The 18,979-nt window shown below is 37.9% G+C and overlaps 1 protein-coding gene across 1 annotated transcript; it reads left to right on the top strand.

Annotated features, from left to right (window-relative positions):
- Positions 1–1,258: 1,258 nt before the first annotated feature.
- cmpk (cytidylate kinase) lies at positions 1,259–11,919 on the top strand. The gene is made up of 6 exons (XM_052011450.1): positions 1,259–1,807; positions 5,073–5,219; positions 6,132–6,284; positions 8,630–8,706; positions 8,841–8,937; positions 9,698–11,919. The coding sequence occupies exons 1-6, from the start codon at positions 1,688–1,690 to the stop codon at positions 9,752–9,754; spliced, it is 651 nt and encodes a 216-aa protein (XP_051867410.1). The 5' UTR covers positions 1,259–1,687; the 3' UTR covers positions 9,755–11,919.
- Positions 11,920–18,979: the final 7,060 nt, after the last annotated feature.

The raw sequence follows: 18,979 nt of genomic DNA, 5'->3' as shown, positions 1-18,979 counted from the left end.
TTCTGTTTGTTCTATTACATTTGATCTCCAATGCTGTAATCCAGTAACTAGAAAGAATGGAATGCTGGGGGTATATTATGGGACAATTCACTAGAAGCAAAACATTTTTTGTGCTTGTACAAAAAAATCTCAGAAAGAATACTGTGTCCAGTTTGGTCTCCTATTTTTATAGACAATTGGTTTTACTTAACCAGATTAGAAAGGACCAATTAAAGCCTTGGTCCAAACTTGGACTAAAAAAGTGAATTGTACTAAATTAAGTGTGGCGATAATGTCTGCTTTGAACATGGTTGTAATGAAAACCATCTACAAGATGCACTGAAGTAACTTGCCAAGGTTCCTTTGACAGAACTTCTTAAATACCAGGCAGCAAGCTCATGTAAGCAGCACTGTCTCTAACTTTCCCAGACTTGAAAATACTGCCTTTCCTTTATTGTCATTGTGCCAAAATCTGGGACTTCCTACCTAACAATATTATGGGAATACTTAAAATACATAGAATGCAATGGTTCAACACTATTTTCCCAAGAGCTATTAATGAAATGAAATAAATGACAGGCTTGCCAGTTACACCCACATACTGTGAATGAATATTTTGGATAAAAACTTATGGTGCAAAAAATCACAGAAAGACATTAGTAAACTTGCAGGAAGGGCAAATAATTGGCAAATGAAGTTCAAAGATATTTATGAGGTAGTGCCTACCAAGGGGAAAATGAAGGTCACTTATTATTTGGAGGATGTGACTCTAGAGACAAAGGAATCACTGTAAATTGCACTAAAACCAGAAAATGTTGGAAACATCCTGTAGATTAGTTAGCACCTACGGAAAGAGAAAAAGATCCTTTGTTAGAAACCTATAAGTTGTGAGGCAGGCGTCATATAAAGGCAACCAAGTAGGAGGATTTAACTGGAGGGGTGCGAGCGAAAAATAGGGAAGTAATAAACCTGTACTGAACTTTGGTATTATGTAGTTTTGGTCACCATGATAATATAAAGGATATTGCAGAGCAGATTTTACAGGGATGATACCACAAATGTGAGGTTATACATATCAGGAAGGGATTGAAGGGATTTTTATCTCTTCTCCTGAGAAAAGATTAATGAAGGCTCTGGCAAAGTGAATACAGAGAGAATGTTCCCATTCGTGGGCAAGAACATAATTAAAGGAAATCAGTTTATGATGGTCGACAAGTAACACGAGGATATTCAGAGGAAACTTATTTACCCAAATAGTGACGATAACGTGGAACCTACCACTACAGGGAGTGGCTGGGGTGGCCAGTTTAGAAACAACAGCCGAGAGAAGGGTTAGAGGATTACTCTGATAGGTTTAGCTGAGGAAGTACGGTAAGAGCAAGCGATGTCCCGGGAAAATTAATATCCTGACGTTTGGAGAGTAAGCAATAACGCTAATATTTATTTTAAGGGTAGTGAACTTGTTGATGACTTTGGATTTCATATGCAAATGTCAAAAGCGTCCTGATTGCAGCCTTCCCACTGCCCTGAACCGAACAAAGATTGCAAGCGTGCAGCTCACACCCGGAAGCAGTCGTTCCTCCGCATGACTTGTGTCAGGAGGCGGCCCGGCTGTGGACGAGAGGTGGCAGAAGATTGTGTTTGAACAGCAACGTTTCTCATTGACCTGTGGGAGGAGCGAGGTGGAGCAGCGTTGAGTTCTCGGCGTATGGTTATTAGCTGCTTGGGATCTTTAGTCCGGAAGCTGCTGCGAATGAAGCCCAAGGTGGTCTTCGTGCTTGGTGGGCCAGGAGCCGGCAAGGGGACCCAGTGTACCAACATCGTTAAGGTGGGTGGATAAGTAGCAGGAGCCGGAGGGAGGGAGAGCAGCCGCCCAGCCTGGAGAAGCCATGGGCCGGGTCACGCACAACACTCGGTACAGCTGCTCATCCACTCTGATCCCAAACTAGAGATTGGTGCCCCGGCCCTCAATGATAACCCGAGGTCGGTGTGAGCCTGCCTTTCCTTTAAAGGCCCGTTACTGTAATATTTTGTCAGGTTGGATGCAAATTGTGTGGGCCGATTGATAACAAAATTGTCCCTTTGCAAAGTTATACGTTCCCTTACATTTTCGGGATGATGTAGCAAGTCCGTGTGTGGCTGGTCTGATTTGCTTTGGAGGCGGTAACAAGGGAGGGCGAGTGTACGTGGATCTGAGCAAGGCTTTAGACGAGGTCCCGCTGGTCTGGAAAGTAAAACCCAGGCGATCCGAGGGAGTGTGTCAGATTGTATCTAAAAATGGACCCGTGGCAGGAAGCAGAGGGTAATAGTTGATGGGTGTGTATTGCCAGTGAGAGTCCAAAAGACTCTTTTTGTATATTAATGATTTAGACCTGAATATAGGTGGAACTAATGAAGTCTGAAAGTAATTCACACATTAGCAAATTAGGGGAAAAACTTGAAATGCAGGAAATATTCAGCGGGCTGGGCAATATTTGTGGAGAGGGAGTTTCAGGTTTATAACGTTTTATCAGACGATTTATTCTGAAACGTTCCTGCATAAAATTAAGTCAGTTTCTGTCCACAGTTGCTATATCATTTGAGTATTTCCAGTATTTCTCAGCTTTACAGCATCTGGTGGTTTTTGCTTTTCATTCCTAAGTTGGCTGTGTGATTTATACTGGGGAGAAACACTTCAGTTGCAGGAGAATATAGATGGTCTGGTCATTTGGGGTAATGCATTGGGGGAGGTGTAGAAGTATACAATAAATGTGTGAATATCGAGTGGTGTGGAGATGCATGGGGACTTTGGTATGTACAACCACAGGTCCTTAAAGGGAGCACAACCGATCAATAAGCAGTTAAAAAGGCTGCACTGCACTTTATCTGTAACTGTCAAACATTATTCTCCATTCTGTTGTTGTTTTCCCTTGTTCTACCTCAATGCACTGATGTGATGAAATGATCTATATGGATGACATGCATCACTGTACCTTGGTACATGTGACAATAATAAACCAATTTACCAATTTTAGCTGAAGCATGGTATATAAGGTCAGGGATGTTGGACTAGAATTACATGCACAGTCAGGAAGACCCACAGCATGAATACTGCAAACAGTTCTGATCAACATATCACAGGAAAGATATAATTTCACAGGAGAGGGTTCGAAGGATATTTGGAAAGATGTTGCCAGGACTAGAACCAATCGAATGTGAGGAACAATCGAATAAAAGCTGCTTTCTTTTGGAACAGAGGAAGCTAATGAGATATTTAATCCAGAGGTACAAAATAGGTGGGTAAATAAGAAGGACCTATCCCCCTTGGAGGGGATAAAAATCAGGGGGTATATATTTAAAGTAATTAGCAGAAGAATTAAAGGGATGAGGAAATATTTTCTTCCAAGGAGTGGTAGGGGTTGGTGTCTGGATCACACTCCTTGAAAGAGTGGTAGAGCCAGAAACACTCATCTTACTTAAAAAGTATGTGGGGATGTACTTGAAAAGCCCTAACCTGCAATGCCACAGACCAAGTAGGGGGATGCAAAATTATAAGGGAATAGGTAATGTAGATAGTAAGATCCCCTTGAACGGGGTGTCTAAAATGAGGCCATGGGAATAAGGTGGGAGGCAAGTGGTTTGGAGGGGAGTTTGTTTCATACAGAGAGTATTTGAAATCTGGAGCTTGCCTGTGGAAGTACTAGAGGCAGGTACTCCTGCAATGTTTAGGAAGCATTGAGACGAACCCTTGAATTGCTAAGGCTTAGCTGGCTACAGACAAATGTAGGTAAATGGGACTAATTTTGATAAGTACAGTGGTTGGTATGGCCTGTTTCTGTGTTGAACAACTATGACTCTATCAAAGTGCTGTGAGGTGCAATTAGATTGGGTAGCTCATTTTTGCTCAGCATGGCCACAAGGGCTGAATAGCCTTTTTATTTTAACTTTTCTATGATTTTTTTTTGAATGTTGGACATTTGAATGTGAAAGGTTTTCTGTCCGTATGATCACATTTCCAGTCAGCAGAGTTTCTGAAATCTCCAGTGTATGCATTGTATACGCACTATTAGTTGTTATTATTTTAGGACATATTTCCCAATTTATGGAAAATGACCTGTGAATTGGCAAGTCATTGGTAAGATATAACTTTCAATTAAATGGATAAAATATGCCTTTTCTGGAATTATTTTAGTTATCTGTGACTGGATATTTCTTTTGGTAACTTAAACACTGACAATGCTATGGGTAAAACTGGATTTTTTTTTTATTGACTGGTGTTAACTGAATCCTACCAGTTCACTTGTATTTTGGGGAAGGAACCTTTTCAGTTTTCTGATGTAGTTAATAGACCAGCTAAGTTCATTTCTCATTTCTGCGTAGAGAATATGGATTATGGGTGAAGGAAGTAAAATACAATCATTTAAGAGGACTTTACCCAAATTTTAGAGAATTGATGTAGCAAACTTAATTATGTGGAACAAAAGCTTTTAAGGTAAAGTTTACAAGTTCCATCTCAAACTAACATTAAAATTTGACATTATTACAATAGTCTTGATGTCCCTTAGCCTGATGGGGTACCAAACTCCACTGGTTTGATCCACTGTTTATTGAATTGGATGATCAAAATAAGAGTAGAATTTTATTGGAACTTGCGATGGAAATATAAAGATAGATACATGAATAATTCAAATAGAGAGATTTTAGGCCTTGCTTCCTATCACAAATATCTTTGCTCTTTAATCTTGCTTGATTTGAACACGACCATTTAATTTCAGCTGCCCATGTGGAACACCCAAGGGGCGTGTCCAGTTTATAATTGGGAACTGGTTCATTTTAACAACAAATTAAGATTATATCTAAACAGTGCTGTTGTCCTAAAAGTAAGAAAATATTGGACCACATCTGAATCATGGGTGTAGCATGTGTTAGATTTTTATGCTATTTATAATGAGTAACAGGCAGGAAGCTTGGTGAGTTCTGGAATATTTCTTGCACATATGATAATTCAGCTAAAAACCACAAGAATTTGAAACTACTGAGAATTATCTTTTCGCTATATGAAAATTGCATAAATTATTATAAATTGTAATTCTGTACCTTTTAATGTTCTCCAGAAATATGGATACACTCACTTCTCTGCTGGTGATCTACTTCGTGCCGAACGAAACAAGGAAGGTACTCAGTATGGAGAACTTATTGACAATTACATAAAAGAAGGGAAAATTGTACCAGTGGAGATAACTATTAATCTCCTTAAAAGGGTAAGCCATCTTTCAACATCCTACAGAAGGTTAAAGTTTCAGGACTTGGAATTCCTAGAATGATTGTAATTTACCATTTTGTGGATTCAATGGGATCCTTGGAAAAGTTGCTGTGTTCATGTACTTCAGTTGTACTGCAGATTAGTTACTTTAGTGCACTGGATTGGATTTTGTTTTGCAAAGCCTCCTGTCCAAAGTTTTGGCACTGAGAAGGCTCTAAAAAGATTGCAACTGAATTTGTAATTTCTCCACATTAAAACTATTTAGTAAAACAATTACTATCTTTTAGAAATGTATAAAATTAATGGCTTGGTTCTGGTGTTAGCAGCAATGTAGCCTCTGTGGGGTGCTTTGCCTTTTTTTCTGACTCAGTTTAGAGTTATTCCTGGTGTATGTCAAATTGGTTGAGCAGCCAGTCATACTGAAGAACCCTCACACAATTAAAGCAGGAAGGAAGAAGCATAATTTTTGAGCTAATGTTTTAAACATTTTGTGGAACAAGAATTAAAAAATTGGAATACAGAGAAAACTGGTCTGAAATAGCAAAGATACATTTTTAATAAATACTGTTGTTATTTTAAAATTCTGTTCTGAAATATGAGTGCAATTCATTTAACATTTTTATAAGGACCAGAAGCTGGTTTACCATCATTCTTGTTTTGTTACAGTACTCAAATAGTACTTTGAAAAGATGAGCAAGCTCAAGGAATATATGAAAGACACAAGTGTCCAAAATATGTTATCTTTTGGATCTGTCATCCCAGTCCAAGTAATGTAAAAAAAAGTGGTGGTGACAGTAAGTGTGTGTTCTTGCTGATTCTTATCTGATCAGCTGCTGAGGTGTGCTTTATGATCAGAACTGGAAAATAGTCCAGCAATATGTTTGCATTACAGTTCTGGCTTATTTTTCAGGCAATGGATGACACAATGGCTAAAGATGCCACAAAGAACAAATTTCTCATTGATGGATTTCCCAGAAATACGGACAATCTTGAAGGCTGGAACAAGATAATGGATAATAATGCTGATGTAAAATTTGTCCTTTTCTTTGACTGCAGCAATGAGGTAACTGGATTATCTTTGGAAAGAAAATATCCTGAGGGTGATTGTTTATCAATGGACGAATGCTTAAATAATTTCCAGCATTCCTCTGCCCATTCCCTTGATTATTTAAGTGAGCAATAGAATTCTGGAGAGTGAATTTAGCAGGTTTTGCAAGTGCTGGATATCTGAAATAAAAGCAAATACTAGAAATACTTAACACATCAAATAACATTTTTGGACAGGGAAGCAGAATTAATGTTTCCTGTTGATGACCTTTCTTTGGAACTGGAACCAGTACTTCCTAAAACAGGTTTTAAGTAAGTACTGAGATAGGGAAAGAAAATGCCTCTGATAGAGCAAAAGGTTAAATGACAAAACTTTAGAAGTGCAAAATAATGGTACTGGAACATGGGCTTGTTTGTCCAAAGAAGGAAGTTGAATTCTAGAGATATGTAATTTACTCTGTCCTACCTTCACTGTTCAATATTTTCTTCCCCTTTCCCTGTACCTATCTCTACAAGCTATAAACCTATCACAGAACTGAGCTATAAAGCTGTTACTGAACTACCTCTTCCAGTTCTGATGAAGAGTTTCTACATATGGTGTTTCTCTTCTTTGAGGCCCAACAGTAGGTTGGGGTGAGGAGTTCAATGGCATTTATCTCCACTCCCATAATATGCCTTGTCCATCCTGCTCACATGTGCATGAATACTTGCCCCCATGTCTTGAGTTGCACAAACATGCCTAGTCCCATGGTACCATCCTGAAAAGTGCACACACAATTTCCCTTGACATTTTCATCTTTCAGCCATTAAGACTCCAAAACATTTAAAAAAAAATCCATAAGGAATATGGGTAACCAGTAAAACTTGACATGTATAAATTGTAGTTTATTTAGATTATGTTCAGAAGAGATGACATGCCTGTTAAGTATAAGTTTGGATTTAGGTAGTTTGTTTGAATGCAAAGAGTTGTCTACCATAACCGAAATCCAGTAGAGCATATGAATCCTAGAAATTGTGGGACTGAAGTAAGTCATCTGGGCCATTGTCCATTTGCTGATTATGCTCTAGCTGTTTGCCAAACAACTCGACATGTTTTGGAGTGAGGGGTGGGTGGTTTTACTTCTCTGGGGATGCTTTGTTTCAAGGGATCACAGGAGGAGGCCATTTGGTCTGCTCTGTTGAAATATCTTTACTAAAGCCATTCTTTTCTTCCAACACATCTTTACAATGTCAATTTTGGAATCCTGTTTATTCAGGTGGATCTATTTACATCCTGTTTAAGTTGGCTGTTCTCCATTTTTAGCTTAGATTGCCCTATATGCTTTTCCTTAGCTGTTTTAAACTTTTATGATATTATGATTTGATGTTTTCTAAATCTACCTTGACTGATACTTGCTCCACTTAGCCTGGCTAATTTCCCAGAACAAAATCCAACTATGTTGCGGCACGGTAGCGTAGCCGTTAGCGCAATGCTATTACATTGCCAGCGATCGGGGTTCGATTCCCGTCGCTGTCTGTAAGGAGTTTGTACATTCAGATTCGTTGGGCCGGAAGGGCCTGTTACCACGCTGTAAACAAAATTAAATTTAAAAATAAATTTAAAAATGTTACTTACCTCAGTGGGCCAGAAACATTGGTTAAGAAAGTTCTCCTGAACACTCTGCAGAAATTCCTCTCCCCTTTCTTTGCCCTTTGTTTTTGCTATTCTAGTCTATAAGTGTATAGTTAAGGTCCCCTATTACTTTGTGCCTATTGCACATTTGCTCCTCAGTATCCTTGCTAGTGGTTGGCAGCCTGTAGAATAATCTAACTGTGTAATTGCACCTCTTATTTTTTTTACTTTTAACAGATCCTGTACATGATCATTCTGGGACATCCTGTCTCCTGTTGTACTATGTTTTTGTTATTCAATGCAGCCACTCCCTGCTTTTTGTTTATTCCTTATCTTTCTATAGCGCAATGTATCCAGGAATAGTTAGAAACCATATGCCAGTCCTCATTTTAGTCGTGTCTTTGTTATTGCCACAGCATTGTAATGCAGTTACCTGTAGCTCGATAACTTTGTGAATACAGTTCTTGTGATTAGATAAGTACATTGCAAATCTACCTTGGATCTTCTTGTGCTGTCTCTTCATCGGGTTCTATCTAAAAACTTTTTATTGTTCTATTTATCTCCCCTAATCCTCTTTGCAACTTTTCTTTCTGCATTCTGTTTTTACTATCTCTATGTACTTACGTGTAGCATGATCTCACTGGATGGCACGAAAACCGAAACTTTTCACTGTATCATAGTACATTTGACAAAAATATACCAATACTTACTGAAAATTAAACTTAATTTTTTTTCTTCTGTTGCCAAAGATATGTATGGAACGTTGCCTTGAAAGAGGAAAAGGTAGTGGAAGAACAGATGACAATACCTTGAGTCTGCAGAAAAGGTAGAAATTTATTTCATAAACATATAGTTATACAGAATGGAAAGAGGCTATTGGGCCTATTTTATGTGTTTTTTATTCTGTTTGTTTTTAAAACTATCTTCTCATACTATTAATATTTATTGTATCTCCTTCAGAATTCAGACTTACATGCAGTCTACTAAACCCATTATCGAACTATACGCAAAAGAAGGAAAAGTAAGAAGAGTTGATGGAGCCAAAAGTATCGATGAGGTGTGTAATATGTAAACAAAGCAAAAGCTTTCATGCAGTAGCTCTTTGATACAGAGCAAGTATTTTATGTATTTTTGGACGATGTGTTTCTTTTTGTCATAAAATGCTGACCATTATTATTTCCCATTTAATCCATTTTTTGGAATGAATCAAACTGTAAAAGAAATAAATAGAAATTGTTTCCTTAAAGTTATTATTATTCTGTCATTGTATTCTACCGTTGCAAGGTGGTTTTTGTTTAGCCTTTGTTGACATGAGTCAAACAAGTAATAGGGGATTGAAATTATACTTAGTTTAGAGTAGGCACAGGTGACAGATTCCTTTCCATGAAGAATAATGAACCAGCTAAAATCGTGGAACACGTGGTTATTTTCCTTTTATCAGCCTATAGAATTCAAGAAATCTGGTAATTTACTTCACAACTTTTAATGAAGTGATTTTTAAACTCATGACTTCTGGGCTGCTAATCCAGTACAATACCCACCCAATCAACACATTTGGAAGAAGAAAAGTAAATCAAAAATGTCTTTCTTGGATTCAGAATCCACATACATTGAATTTTTTAATGCGACTGGACATAAATATGACAGTTGAATGTGGAATTTTCAAATAAGTATTTTCATGCTTTGTTGAAAATAATTCTTTTATTATTATCTTGGGCATACTGATATTTCCCCTTTTTATATGGAAAAATCTGTTGTAAGCGAAATATAGTGTTGCATAGTCAAGTTTGAGAATGTATTATTTATTTTCTTTTCAGGTTTTTGTTGAGGTCCAGAAAATCTTTGATGCTGAAAATGGAATTGACAACTTTTGAAGTTCTACAGATCTGATGCTTGTCCTTAGCTGGAATAACTATTGTATTCTACCCTTGTTTATTTTAAATTACTGTATTTTTTTGGGTACATGTATCTTTACGTTTAGTGCATTCATTACTTTTGTAAGATATTCTTTGTTAAGTGTAATGAAGACGTGCTACATTTTTTAAACTTGTTTCACAATTATAGAATAAAAATGTTCATCTGAAACTTGTTCTTGCTAAGAATATATCTAAATGCTCTTGAAATGCAGTGACTTGTGACTGATTTGTTTTCATACCAAATGACCATATTTAATATGAAGCTGGTGCACAACTGAATATTTTCAAATTAACTTGTGCAATTTAATTTCATTTTTCTTTTTAGTACCAACTTTTACCACATTTGTAAATCTAAATGCAAATGGACAGAACTTAAAGGCATATATAGAGTAAAGTATTGAGTTAAATAAGTAAAGTATTGAGTTCATGAATACTTGAGTACATTTTTTTTCTGGAGGATCAACCAAATTAGAAAAAGTTACCTTTGAAGCTGTGTTTGCACTTGTTCATTTATTTGTGTACATTTAAAAACAAATTCATGCATTGAAATCTTTTGTGTAAAAATGTCAAAAGATGTATTTTTTATGTACATTGCAGTAAAGTGTCCCACAGGTTGAATATTTTTAGAGGGCATAGGGTTGATTCTGGAATAAGTAGCTGAGAAACTGCTACAGACCGATATTACATTTTCTTGGTTAAAGATGACTTTCAAGCCTGAATAATAGATCTGGAAATGCATTCGTGAGGAAAAAGTGGTTATATCAGAGTTATGCACCTGAACTTTTTTTTTAGTGTGTTTAAAAACAATAACAGCCACTTCTTGCTCATTTTATATCATTTTGGAACTTTGACAAGGCACTACCTAGTGTGTCTCACTATTGAGTCTCAAAGCAATTTCTGCATTAGGAGTATGGGATAATGTTATTCCCAGGACAGCAATTCTTTTGGAGCATTGTCCTGTGAGCGGCCATTGTTGGTTACTTCATTCACCGGACAATAAGATCTACCCAACACAGCTTTCCCAGTTGTCCATTTTTTTTCTACATTCCCCACCCCACAATGAAAGTTCTGATTTCCAGTTTTACTGCTTACCTCAGTGCTGGCCCTGACTACACTAATGCCCTTCCACATACTCCTTCCCATTACGTATGAAAATATCCAGTGACTAATTGCAGTAAGGGCAAGGTGGTGCCACAACTGAAACAACTGTGAGCAACCTGCTGCAGTGTCCATCCAATGCCCTTATAATACACAATACCAGTGTAAAGTGATGTTGCTCTATGTATATGTAGAGGACACTAAAGGATGCTTTCTAAGATTAAGGCAGGTTCTATGCATCTGGAAAGATTATAAACTCTGGAAATATAGAGTAGTTCAGCTGGCATCTGTAAAACGACAGGATTTGCATTCCTATTGTAAAAATTCTGTGAGAACGGTTCACCCAAATACTGACCTTTCTTTGTAGTTAACAGATGCTGATGGAATATCTGCACTTCCAGCACTCTATTGATTTATTTGTGATTGAGAATATCATGACCAATTGTTTTACTTGGATCTCTAATTCCAATCCTTCTGATCTGAACATTGAATTTTGAGTAGTTTGTCCATTTTTTCAAGATGAGAATTGACCAGAGTATCTTGTTTCATTTAACTTGATTGTGGTTGATTTGCTTTGGTATGGTTTCTTATTGTTGTTTTTCTTATCAAAATCATTATTTTGTTTTCTATTATATTTGATAGCCATATTGTTCAAATGTAATAAAATTAGGGCTTTTACTTTTAAAGATGCAGTGAATATTGTCAGAAACAAAGAAAGATAATAGTGCATTGCAGATGTGTACTTTGAAGTGCCAAGGCTTGGACAATGCTTGTATTTTATGATTAGCTGACACTTAATATTGAGTAATTACAATTCATTCCACTCATTAATCTCTGTAGGTATAATTGTAACTCATTGCAGCATATTTAGCTTTTACATCTGGTCATTTCTGTCTATTTTACATGAAACCATTTTCAGATTATTACCATATCAGATCTCTGTATAAATGTAGATTACCTTCGGATGTGGGGGCTATTTGCTTATTAGCACTGCAGATTAAAAAAATAAAGAAAAATTGACTTCATGTTTTGTGTTTAAATTTGAATAAGTTATGTTTGTAGAAAAGTCATATTTTAGCTTCTAGCAGCTTAGATCTGTAATGTTCTTGATATGGACGGTACCAGAAAATATATTTTTATATTCGGCTCTATGTTAGATCCATGCTTTATTTTTATCTACTCCCTGTCCCCTGGAAAAGGCCTTTGAATAGTTTGCCAAAGAGTTTGCAGGTGAAATATGATGAAATATCTGATGGATTACTAGGTCATTGGCGGGGGTGGTTACAGAGTTTCTTGCATCACAGTACTTTGTTGGCTGTAAAGTACTTGATGTAATGAAAAGGATGTGGGAGGAGCTGTATAAATGCAATATTGTTCATCTTGTAATGAAAGGTGATGAGGGAAGCAGAGACTGTAATTCTGCAATTCAGTCACTATTTTGCAAAGTGGAATGACAATTTTGGCTGATTTTAATTTTCCAAACCTGAGGCAGCATTAGGATGTTGGATCTTAGAAACAGAAAATTAAGGCAGAAGTAGGCCATTGGGGCTTCAATCTGGCCCCCACTGTTCAAGGCTATCATTGGCTGATTATCTCTATATATTTGGCTGATGCCTTTTTGTGTTCAGAAATTATCTATTTTTCCTAAATGTATTTAAGAACATAGAACATTGCATTACAGCACAGTACAAGTCATTCAGTCCATGATGTGCTGACATTTTATCCTGCTCTAATATCTATCTAACCCTTCCCTCCCCCATAGCCCTCCATTTCTCTATCATTCATGTGGCTATCTATCTCTTAAATGTCCCTAATGTATTTGCCCCCACAACCTTTATCATCCCCCTTATACCTTCCTGCAATCACCTTAAAATTATGTCACCTCGTGTTAGCCATTTTTCGCCCTGGGAAAAATTCTCTGACTGTCCACTCGATCTATGCCTCTTATCATTTTGTACATCTCTATCAAGTCACCTCTCATCCTCTCCCTCTCCAAAGAGAAAAGCCCTAGCTCACTCAAACTATCCTCATAAGACATGCTGTCTAATCCAGGCAGCATCCTGGTAAATCTCCTCTGCATCCTCTCTAAAGCTTCCACATCCTTCCTATTATGAGGTGACCAGAACTGAACACAATATTCCAAGTGTGGTCTAACCAAAGTGCTATAGAGCTGTAACGTTACCTTGCGGCTCTTGATCTCAATACCCCGACTAATGAAGGCCAACACACCATACACCTTCTTGATAACACTATCGACCTGCGTAGCAACCTTGAGGGATCTATGGATGTGGACCCCAAGATCCCTCTGTTCCTCCACACTGCTAAGAGTCCTGCCATTAACGTTCTATTTCTGCCTTCAAATTCAATCTTCTGAAATTTATCACCAGACTTTTCCAGGTTGAACTCCATCTGCCACTTCTCAGTGAACTTAATCTCCACAGTCTTCTGTGGTAGAGTATTCTGCAAATTCACCACCCTCTGCGTGAAGAATCATCTCAGTCCTAAATGTCATACCATATATCCTGAGATTGTGATGCCTGGTTCTTGACCATGTATCCAAAGGAAATTTCTTACCTGCATCTAGTCTGTTGAGTCCTGTCAGAATTCTGAACATTTCAACAGATGTCTCTCATTCTTCTAAATTCTAGGCGACCCAATCTCTCCTCGTTTAACAGTCTTGTCATCCCAGGAATCGGTCTGATGAACCTTCATTGCACTTGCTCTATGGCAAACATTTCCTGACTTTGATAAGGAAACCAAAACTCCAGCTGTTATCTTGCCACAGCCCTGTATAAATTGTAGCAAGATATTCTTGTTCCTGTACTCAAAACTTATTTTAATGAAGGGCTGTATGTTTGTTTTCAGTGAACATGCTGATCTCTTTGTACATCAACATTTTTTTCAATCCATCTTCTTTTAAAGGATCATCTACCATTCAGTTTTCCTACAAATTTATCCATGTTACAGTGAATCTGCCATGTATTTCAACTTGGTTTGAAGCCTCTTTGCATTTTCCTTACAACTTGCAATCTCAGTTTGCTGTTAAAGGCAAACTTAGAAATATTACATTTAGTTCCCTCAACCAAGTGATTGATGTATAATATGAATATTTGTGGCCTAAGCACAAATCCTGTAGTACCCTGCTAATCATTGTCCTACCCTGAAAAAGACCTATTTATTCTTGAACTTGAACTATGCTTCTTATCATCTTGTACACCTCTATCAAGTCACCTCTCATCCTCCTTCGCTCCAAAGAGGAAAACCCTAGCTCACTCAACCTATCCTCATAAGGCATGCTTTCCAATCCAGGCAGTGTCCTGGTAAATCTCTGCACCTTCTCTAAAGCTTCCACATTCTTCCTATAATGAAGTGACCAGAACTGAACACAATACCCCAAGTGTGGTCTAACCAGAGTTCTATGGACAGAATAAATAGTTTCTTTTCTGTTAATTCCTCTCACTCTTTTACTTGGTCCTTGTCTCTATGCTTGTCAATGACTTTAATTCCTTACCCCTTTGTTCTGTCTCACTTTTCTCCCAGCACTTGTTCTTGTGTGTGAGTGGGAAGTATTCACAATGGGATGAATGGACAAAGTGATGGACTGAGAAGAAATGGGAGCTGCGTCAGTATATTCTGACCATGTGGGCATGCAAACAAATGGGTAGGGCTCAGAAACATTCAGGTAAGTGGCAGGCTATGACGGCCTTGTCATCTTGAAAGACTTGATATGCTTCCCTATATAGTTGGGATGTTATTTATTTAGCATGCTTGTCTTCATAGGCTGAGGAATTTAGTATAAGAATTGGGATGTCATGTTGCAGTTATTTAAAAAAAGCATTGGTTAGACCACACTTAGAGTATTGTGCATATTTCTGGTCACCACACCACAGGAAGGATGTGGTAGCAATAGAAAGAGTGCAAAAGAGATTCAACAGGATGTTGCCTGGAATGTAGGGCTGTAGTTATAAGGAGAGATTGGTTAAATTGGGTTTAGGCTCACTGGAACATGGAAGGTCGAGGGGTGACCTTACAGAGATTTATAAAATTATGAGGGCCATTAGATGAGATAGATAGTTAGAATCCTCTTCCCAGGGCAGGGAGTCTAGAATCAGATGGCACAGGTTTAAGGTGAGAGGAGAGAAATTTAAAGGAGATCTGAGGGGTAAGTTCTCACACAGAGGGTGGTGAATATCTGGAATGAGCTGCCAGAGGAGGTAATGGAGGCAGACACTATTACAATGTTTAAAAGGCATTTGGACAGGTACTTAGATATGAAGGAAACAGAGGAGTATGCACCTAATGCGAGCAAATGGGATCAGTGTAGGTGTGCCTTACGGTTGGAATAGACAAGGAAGGCCAAAAGGGCTTGCTTCTGTGCTGTATGTTTCAATGATTGGTCATGACTATGGATCCAAGCCATCCTTCCACTATAATTTTCCCAGTAGCTGCTACATTGTTTGGATTCCAGGCTTTTGTTACTGAATGAGAAGGTGACATACGATTGCAGTGAAGTACAGCAATAGCTGGTACAAAACCATAGGTGATGGAGAATTGTAGTGGGCTGAACAACAAGAAGCAGGTTGGAGTGGTCTAGGTACATATGAAGCTTTTCAGAGTACATTTATGATGTCAAATAATGCTTTTCCTGTAAATCAACAAAAGAGTGTAAACGTTCAAACTTAAATCATTTGATACTGCTTTGTTGCATAACTTGAGGTAGAAACTTCAATAATTATTTCTGAAGTTTTCATCTTCACCACTAGGTGGACGTACAGGTTCACATTCTGTAGTGGTTTTACAGTCTTTGCCTTGTGTTGATTGTAGAATTGACTGTCCAATAACTAAATAATTGATATTGCACATTGAGGTCTCTGTGTTTGCGTTTTAAAACAAAGTCTCTTTGCGAAATATGTTGAATGAAAATACCTTTCATAAATGTTCAGAGCTTTGAAAAAATGCTAATGTTTCCATAACTCTGCCTTTTGCTATTCTTCCTACATCAGGATATTTGGAAATCTGTCCTTTCAGGCAGGGTCTACAAAAGGAGCCACCTAATTCTGAGTACATTTTAAGCTTGGAAGGTTATGAAAAATCAGAATGGTTTCTGCCATTTATCACTCTGGAGTTTTTGTTGCTTACCTCAACGGTTTATTATCAAATGCTTTCTATAAGGGTTAACTGGATTCTTGGCTATATTAATATTATGTAATACTCCCACCATTTCTGTGTTGCTGGAATAGTTTTAATGTTACTCTTCCTTTCCTAAGTTTTCCTTCCAATGTTCTTTATTCCATGCTTACACTTCAAAATTATTTCTTGAAATGTAAAACATTTTAGGTGCTATATATTATCCTATAAATCAAAATAAAAGATGAAATCATTAATTTTAGATCCTAGTTGAGCATTAATGTTTGACATTACAGCAAGATAATATTCCTGCTCTGAATAGAAAGAAAGTATTTGTGTGCAAGCATTTTAAGATCTCAGGGTATTGCTTTACAGCCAATAGGCACTTCCTTAATTGTGCCATTAAACCTCAGTTGAAAGCAAGAGTATAATGTCACAAGTAAAAGATTTATTTTGTTTCTTATCTTAATTCTCAAAGACTTTGACATAGATTTTTCTGATTAATTAAGGTCATGATTGGATGTGGTGTTTATGAGACTGATTTCACAAGCTCAGAACCAAATTTGATCTTCCAGATTAACTGTGGTAAAATATTGTGTGTGAGTTCTACATCATGAACCTGGATGGAATATGGCTAAATTAGCAACTTTCACTGATTGCTAGTGACATGACTGCTTCTCTTGTATTGTTTATGCAAAAATCCTCTGAATGCTTTTTTACATTATCTCTCAGGTTATTACTCTTGAGGATAATTTGCCAGAACCCAGATGGAGGGCTGGGTTTCCTTACCCATCAGCACTGGAAAAATGCAGCAATCCCAATTATTTCAATTAACTGAAGCAGAGCTACCAAATTGGTTCAGGCTGATGAGATTGAATGGGTGGGGATCTCAATTATTCAATCTACCATTCATTCAATGTGCATAATAGAATAAAATTGCATGCCCTTCAGCGCCATTATCTGTTTAAAAAAAGTCCAGTTACATTTACCATCTCAATGAAGTATGTATTGGCACCCCTAGGTGTCTCCCTGCTTCCATCTTTTCATTGAACATGTATTACCATTCTTATTTGTCCTAAAATGAGTCACCTCCCACATTTCATTCTATATAAAATTGTCTGCACCTACCAATTGATTATGTCTTCCTGAAATCTTTTGCTGTTTTGCTAATTGTGTGCCAAAATGTTACCTTTATTATTGTCAGTAACTTTTTGTCTGGTCAAATACATAAACTGAGAACGAAGGTGTATAATTTGTAATGCCAACAATGACAATTTACCCTAATTTGATTTTCTGTCCATGAAATCAACTTTCCACCCAGCCAGTTACATTTCCTAATTCTACATGCCCCGTATCTAAGGAAAAATATGCTGGCCCTGGGGAGGGTTTGGAAGAAGTTCACAAGAATGATCCTGGGAATGAAAGACTTAATAAATGAGAAGCGTTTGATAGCTATGGGCCTGTAGTTGATGGAGTTCAGAAGGATGAAGTAGGATCTCATTAAAACCTACCGAACACTGAAAGGGCTGGATAGAGTGGATGTAGAGAGGATGTTTCCATTAGTAGGAGAGTCTAGGATCCAAGGGCACAGCTTCAGAATAAAGGGACATCCCTTTAAAACTGAGATGAGGAGGAATTTCTTCAGCCAGAGAGTGGTGAATCTGTGGAATTCATTGCCACAGAGGGCTGTGGAGGCCAAGTCATTGGATGTATTTAAGGCAGAGAATTGATAGATTCTTGATTGGTTAAGGATTACGAGGAGAAGGCAGGAGAATGGAGTTGAAAAAAATCAGCCATGATTGAATGGCAGAACAGTTTTGTTGGGCTGAATGGCCTAATTCTGCTCCTATATCTTATGGTCTTATGCCTGAGTGTCTGTATCAAACCTGCAGAAAGGATTGATTGATTTATTTTAGAAGTTTGATTGTTGCTAGTAAGGTTAGCATTTATTGCCCATCCCTAATTGCCCATGAGAAGAAGGTGGTGAGCCATCTGCCTAAGCTAATGTAGCCCTTCTGATGAAAATACTTCCTCTTAAGGAGAGGGTGTTCCAGGACTTAGACCTAGTGACAATGAAGGAACAGGTCAGGAAGGTATACAACTTGGAGGGGAACCTGCAGACTGTATACCTTCCTTGTGCCTGTCCCTTCTGTTCTTCTTGGTGGTAGAGATGCTGTCAAAGTAGCCTGGGAAAATAACTGCAGTCATTTTCCAGATGTTCCACAGTCCAGCATCTGATTGAATAGGATGGTGGAGGGTGTGTCAATCAAGCATGCAGCTTTCACAATTAATCGAGTGAGTTTCCTGTGCGTAGTTGGAGCTTGCATGCGCGTGGAGAATATTCCATCATGCCCCTGATGTGCCTTGCCAATAGTAGAAAAGCTATGGAGTGTCCAAGGCTGAGTCATTTACTACAGAACATCCAGCTTCTGACCTGCTCTTGTGGCCACTGTATTTATGTGACTGTTCCAGTTGAGTTTCTGGTCAGTGGTCATGCCCAGGATGTTGCTGGTGGGGGTATGAGTAATCGTGATGCCATAGAGTGTAAAGAATAGGTGGTTAGACCCTCTCTTGTTTGAGATGGTGTTTGCTTCATGCTTTTGTGGCACAAATGTTGCCTTGGCAGTTATTAACCATTGTTTAATGTTGTCTAGGTCTTGTGGCAGTCAGACAGGGATTGCTTAATTTGCTGATGAGATGCAAATGGGATTGAATTGTTCAATCATCAACAAACATCCCCACTTCTGACCTTATGATGCAAAGAAGGTCACTGATGAAGCAGCTGAAGACGGTTGGGCCAAGGGCCCTGTCATGAGGAACCTTTGCATGTCCTTTGGCTGGAATGACTGAGATATTGTTTGGAAATCCATGTGTACAATTTACAGACATGGAAATTAACAATATCCAATTTACATCTCATCCAACAGATATCCAGCACACCCTCACTCCTGGACTGAT

The sequence above is a fragment of the Pristis pectinata genome, chromosome 3 (assembly GCF_009764475.1).
Source record: "Pristis pectinata isolate sPriPec2 chromosome 3, sPriPec2.1.pri, whole genome shotgun sequence".
NCBI classification, from domain to species: Eukaryota; Metazoa; Chordata; class Chondrichthyes; order Rhinopristiformes; family Pristidae; genus Pristis; species Pristis pectinata.
This window is presented reverse-complemented; position numbering and strand designations above follow the sequence as displayed.